The 6,000-nt window shown below is 33.2% G+C and overlaps 1 protein-coding gene across 1 annotated transcript; it reads left to right on the top strand.

The window, feature by feature from the left end:
* Window positions 1–207: 207 nt before the first annotated feature.
* Window positions 208–5,174, top strand: LOC143592412 (pectin acetylesterase 12-like). Its single transcript, XM_077072339.1, has 12 exons — window positions 208–505; window positions 1,524–1,606; window positions 1,707–1,836; window positions 1,929–2,002; window positions 2,513–2,599; window positions 2,710–2,834; window positions 3,434–3,494; window positions 3,574–3,627; window positions 3,726–3,803; window positions 3,953–4,058; window positions 4,619–4,764; window positions 4,848–5,174. Exons 1-12 carry the CDS (start codon window positions 307–309, stop codon window positions 4,956–4,958), a joined length of 1,254 nt encoding a protein of 417 aa, XP_076928454.1. The 5' UTR covers window positions 208–306; the 3' UTR covers window positions 4,959–5,174.
* Window positions 5,175–6,000: the final 826 nt, after the last annotated feature.

Raw genomic sequence — 6,000 nt, 5'->3', positions numbered from 1 at the left:
AGACAATAAATACAAATTAATTACGTAATCTTTTCAATTTATTAAACTGCCCAAATAAATGAATAAAAAAACAAAACCTTTTAAGACAATACTATGAACGTGTGGGCACATGTCTTTCTTTGTGATAATATATAATCACACCTCGAACCACTTAAATCTTGAGGCAAATTCATTCTTTCATTATTATTATTAAACAACACTAAATCACGCACATTCTGCCTCTGAATTTATTGCATTACAGATCTTTGCTTAACACCCACAAATGTTATAAAACAAAACAAACCCATTTCACTAATTCTCTGTACAATGAAGATCACAGCTTTCGTCTTGTTGTTGATCGGATTCAATGTGTTGGCAAAATGGGCAAATGGGTTTGAATTGATTCACCCAAATTCATCGCAAATGCTGTCGTTTGTGGAGAGTTTTTCTGTTAATCAGTCGGCTGTTTATAACCCGCTTTATGTGGGTCTTAGTTTGATCCAAGGAGCTGCTGCTAAAGGAGCAGGTAAAGTTTTTTTTTTTGGTAGGATGTTTAGGGGGTTTTGGAAGTGGGTTTTGATTGGTTTGATCTGAATTTGTGTTTTGGGATTGATTGAATGTTTTAAATTTTTATTTGTTATTTTTTTTTTAAATTTATATTTTTTTATAGGATGTTTAGGGGGTTTTGGAAGTGGGTTTTGAATGGTTTGATCTAATTTTGTGTTTTGGGGTTGATTGGATCTAATTCTTGGTAAAAGTTGGTGTTTTGTTTGTAGTTGATTAGTAGATGGATTTGGGCTTATAATATTCATTAAAGTTGATGTTTTGTTTGAGTGAGTTTTAAGCATTTGATTTAAAAAATTCAAATTGGGACTGTTTGAGATGTGAATTTGACTCTTGTTTTTGACTTATGTTTTATGATTATATAATGCTTTTGGGGATTTCAATAAGTTGCTGTAAATATTATGTTAATCATTCTAAAGGTGAAATTTTGACTTTTGAAGAGTTTTTTAGCTGGCAGACATGACCCGTTAACATGACTTGACATGAATTTAGTCGGGTTTGGGTCGACACGATAATGCTATGATTAAAATTGTGTTTAAACGGGTTCAGCCTTTCTAACATGTTTATGTCATGATTAACTTGTTAAACCAATCATCTTAAGTGGGTTAATAGGTGCACGACACGCTTATTACCCATTTATTAAAGCTATATAATTTTTTAAATATAGGATATTATGGATTGTAACTTTTTATAACTTTTATTTTGTCTCGTTATGTTTTGATCGTGTTAAACAGGCTGGGTGATTCGTGTTACTGGACAAGTTATATTTAATCGTGTAACAGGTTGTCATGTAATCTATTTATTTACCTTGTCCGTGTTTGTATTTCACCAAATGACACGTTTAGTTAAACAGGCCATGCTCGTGATTGGTACCCGTGTTAATCTTGTCGTGTGTGTTTGACTTGTTTAACACGACAAGTTTTACCCGGCCTACTTTTATACACTTTTATTGACTTTTTAACTTTTGTTTATTTTTACAGTATGTTTAGATGGAACATTACCCGGGTATCATTTACATCGCGGATTCGGTTCGGGTGCAAACAGTTGGATCGTTCATTTGGAGGTTTGTGACAGCCGTACAAAATTATTAACATTCAAAACTCGTTTTCTAATGATCTTTATCTTAATCATATAAAGATATTTGTTTGATATATATGCTGCAGGGTGGAGGATGGTGTAACAGCATTAGAACATGTGTATACCGAAAGACAACCAGACGCGGATCATCAAAGTATTTTGAAAAACAGTTGGCTTTTACAGGGATTCTGAGTAATAAAGCTCAAGAAAATCCAGGTTTTGTTTAAAGTCATTAATATTTTATTATGCTGTCATTTTTGCAATGGGTTTTTTTTTTTTTTTTATTAATATGTGTTCTTTGGTTATAGATTTTTTCAACTGGAATCGAGTGAAGATTCGGTATTGTGATGGCGCCTCTTTCACTGGGGATTCGGAAGATAAGGTGGATATTTCTAGTTAAATAATATTTCACTATAGAACCAATAATATGTTGAATCTGTCAAAAATGGTGTAACACTTGTACAATTTACTTTATAAATTGATTAGAACAGATTTCAGGTAGATTTTAATTCTTACCATGTTTCAACTATATTTTTTTAAAATATAGTGGTATTAATAATCTTTTGTTGAATGCACATGTGAAGATGCACTATATGCACATGTATGTGCATGTGTGCACATTTTTATACTTTTCTATAGAGGAGATAAACTAAAGAAGAGTGGGGAGAGAGAAATAAACTTTTTTTTTTTTTCAGTTTGACCTTTTTCATTGAAACACTATGTACATATGTGTATAAGTAGAGGGCTGTGAGAAATGTATAAGAATTTGTAGCGGTGATTAACTGTGATACATAAGGCGGTTATGCTATATATATACATCTATATATATTTGTTAGTTTTAATAGAAGCATGAATAATGTATATGAATATTGATGTTATATTTGTTTCCTAGGTTCATAACCTGCAATTTAGAGGACAAAAAATATGGTTGGCGGCGATGCAAGAGTTGATGTCGAAAGGAATGCGGTATGCTAACCAGGTACTTATTTAATCAGTTGTTTGCTACAACTATTATCTGAAACTATCCAAGAGAATATTGTAATTTTGACTAAAGTCAAACACTTGTACTAAAAGTCTACATATATTCAGGCCCTTCTTTCGGGGTGCTCCGCAGGTGGCCTCGCCTCTATTTTACACTGTGACGAGTTTCATGGTTTATTTTCAAGAAGAACTAAAGTTAAATGCTTTGCCGATGCTGGAATGTTTTTGGATGCGTAAGTCCCGTTACTTTTGACTTTTAAATGTCAAACATGTGGGTCAAACAGTTTATACGAAGATATAGATCACTATTGTGATACTATTATTGTTTTTAGGCTTGTAAACGAACCTAACGAACACAAACGGAGCATCTTCGTGCTTGTTCGTTGAACTTTAACCTAGCAAACGATCATAGACAAACAAAACGTTCGTTAAAAAAGTAAACATGTTCATTTTCGTTTGTGTTCGCTTGATTACAGTATAAACAAATGGCTACAAATATAACTGAACATAAGTGAACGATCGTAACTGAGCTAATGCCAGTTAAAAGTAATGTGAAGAAGAATGTGTTGGGCCTAAAAACTTATTAAAGCTTTATTAAGTTGTAATAATGGGCCAAAAAATTTTTAATGAATATGTTCAGTAACGTAAACGAACGAAATGAGCGAGCATAAACGAAACATGTGTTCGTTTATTAAATAAACGAACTTACCACTGAATGGTGCACGAGCTGTTTACTAGAACGTTTGGTTCGTGTACAGCCTTAATTGTTTTTATTTTACTTAACACACTTATTTGTAAATTAAACCTAAGCTACCCATATTGGTGATTTTAGGCGAGATGTAGCTGGCGGACACACACTTAGAAACATGTATCATGGTGTTGTTACATTACAGGTAATTATAATCTTGATATCAATGTATTAAGACATGGCTCACGATTCGATTTTAAATTTATGTTAAATAATTTGAACAGGGTGCAGCTAAAAACTTGCCAAGAACATGCACCAACCACCTTGATCCAACTTCTGTAAGTGTTCGTTCTCATTTCGAGTTAAATTTAATAAAAAATGGTATCATCTTGATGAGGTATTTTTTGTTCTAAAACTTTCTTTCTTACGTTTTCAGTGCTTTTTCCCGCAAAACGTTATCTCGAATCTCAGAACGCCTATGTTTCTCCTCAACACGGCATATGATTCTTGGCAGGTAAATACTTTTATCTTTTTGAAATTTCATATATAATTAATGTGTTCAAATATGATTTCATGAACTATTATTACGACAATATTCCAATTCTTTTGATTTAAACGAATATGAATATTGGAAGCATTTTAATATGGTTTGTTATCTCTCAGATCATGGCAAGTTTAGCTCCACCATCGGCTGATCATCGCGGGAATTGGAAGGCGTGTCAAAAGAACCCTGCAAACTGTTCACCTTCACAAATAAATTTCCTTCAAGGTAATGCCATTATTTTTTTTAGAGAAAATTACTGTTTGCGTCCCTGTGGTTTTAAGGCGGAGGCGCATTGAGTCCCAGAAAAAATTTTTGAACTGGTTGAGTCCCCATGGTTTCAGAAACGAACCATTTGAGTCCTTGCTGTTACTTAACTTTCAGGGTAAACTTTCATTTTATTGAAACCACAGAGACTCAAATCGTTCGTTTCTGAAACCACATGGACTCAAATCGTTCGTTTCTGAAACCACAGGGACTCAAATTGTTCGTTTCTGAAACCACGGGAACTCAAAGTTCAAAAAATTTTTTGGGGACTCATTGAGCCTCCGCCCTAAAACCGCCGGACGCAAACAGTATTTTTCTCATTTTTTTATATCACCATCATCATTATCATTATTAATGTTCCAAAATGGATAGGTAAGGTAACGGGTGATAACGTATAAAATTTTTGGTTCCTTCAACAGGGCCGGCCGGTTGATCAAAACACTTTTTGTGCAATTTTTTAAAAAGAAGTATAAAATTATATATATTCAAATTTAATCAATATACTCTTACACTTTGAGCAGGATTTAGAAACCAGATGCTGAATTCAATCAAAAGATTCTCAATGTCGAAATACAACGGATTGTTTATAAATTCGTGTTTCGCTCATTGCCAATCCGAAAGACAAGATACATGGTTTGCTGATAATTCTCCTCTTCTTGGAAACAAGGTATCATCAAATATTATTTAATTATATATTTTATTCAACATGATATTAATTATCAATATAAATGTTAATAATCTTTTGTACAGGCGATTGCATTGGCAGTTGGAGACTGGTTTTTCGATCGTGCACCGGTCAAACAAATTGACTGCCCGTATCCTTGTGACAAGACATGTCACAACCTCATATTCAGATCATAAAACATTGGTCAGGCGCGCAAGCTAGTTACAACAATTTTAATAGATTATATGAATAATTATCATTTTGTATTTAACCTATTGATTTATTGAATATCTTTAAAATCAGAGAAGAATATGAATGATGGAGAATTATTCATTGAGTTTGTAACTCTTCACATTCTCTCAAAACTAGAGTGAGTGTGAGTTATTAATTGTTATAGAGAAAAGGCAAGTTTGTTATAGATCATTATCAGAGTTGTTCATCTTAGATTGATTTGGCAAAGTTTCAAATCATGTTTCAAGTTCTTGCTTTGATGATCAAACATAATCAAAGAGGTTCAAGTTCAAATCAACTCCAAAAACAAGGCAATGATACCATTTGTTATTAGCTCAATGTTCAATTAATTGATCAAAGATTAAGTTTGTTGTGGCGCACTACAAATAAAAAGCCGTTTAATGGCATACAACAAGTGTCACAAGAAACCAAAGAAGTGCTACTAAAGAACCCTAACGGAATGAGTGACACACAAAAAAAGTGTCACTAGAAGCGCTACCACTAAAGCCTTTTAGTGGCACTTTTTCGTCTGCCACTAAAAGTTTTGGACTTTTGTGGCATTTTTTTCATATGCCATTAAAAATATTTTGAACTTTTAGTGGCACTTTTTTCGTATGCCACTACAAACCTTTAGACTTTAGTGACTTTTTTCTTCTGCCACTACAACTTTTGACTTTTAGTGACACCTTTTTGTGCTGCCACTCAACTTTTGACTTTTAGTGGCACTTTGTTTTTTCTACCACTACAAACGTTCAGGGCTTAGTGGCACCTTTTTACAATATAAATTAAAAAATAAAACTCTTAAAATATAGAAATCACAATGTCATAACCACAATTAAAGTACGATCACATTCAAACACATACCAAATGTCGAATAACTTTCAAATCAAGTTAAAATATCAAGCGTATAAATGAAAGTAACAAATATTTGAATCGCCTACGTCTAACTGTGCGCATTCAAGGCTGCTCATAGCAGGCGGGGTGGGGTGGGCTTTCATAGAGAATACC

This window comes from Bidens hawaiensis, unplaced genomic scaffold (assembly GCF_021521415.1).
Source record: "Bidens hawaiensis isolate Kalapana, Puna unplaced genomic scaffold, B.hawaiensis_p1.1 tig00040740_1, whole genome shotgun sequence".
NCBI classification, from domain to species: Eukaryota; Viridiplantae; Streptophyta; class Magnoliopsida; order Asterales; family Asteraceae; genus Bidens; species Bidens hawaiensis.
The sequence above is the reverse complement of the archived record's forward strand: the minus strand, read 5'-3'. Positions and strand labels throughout refer to the sequence as shown.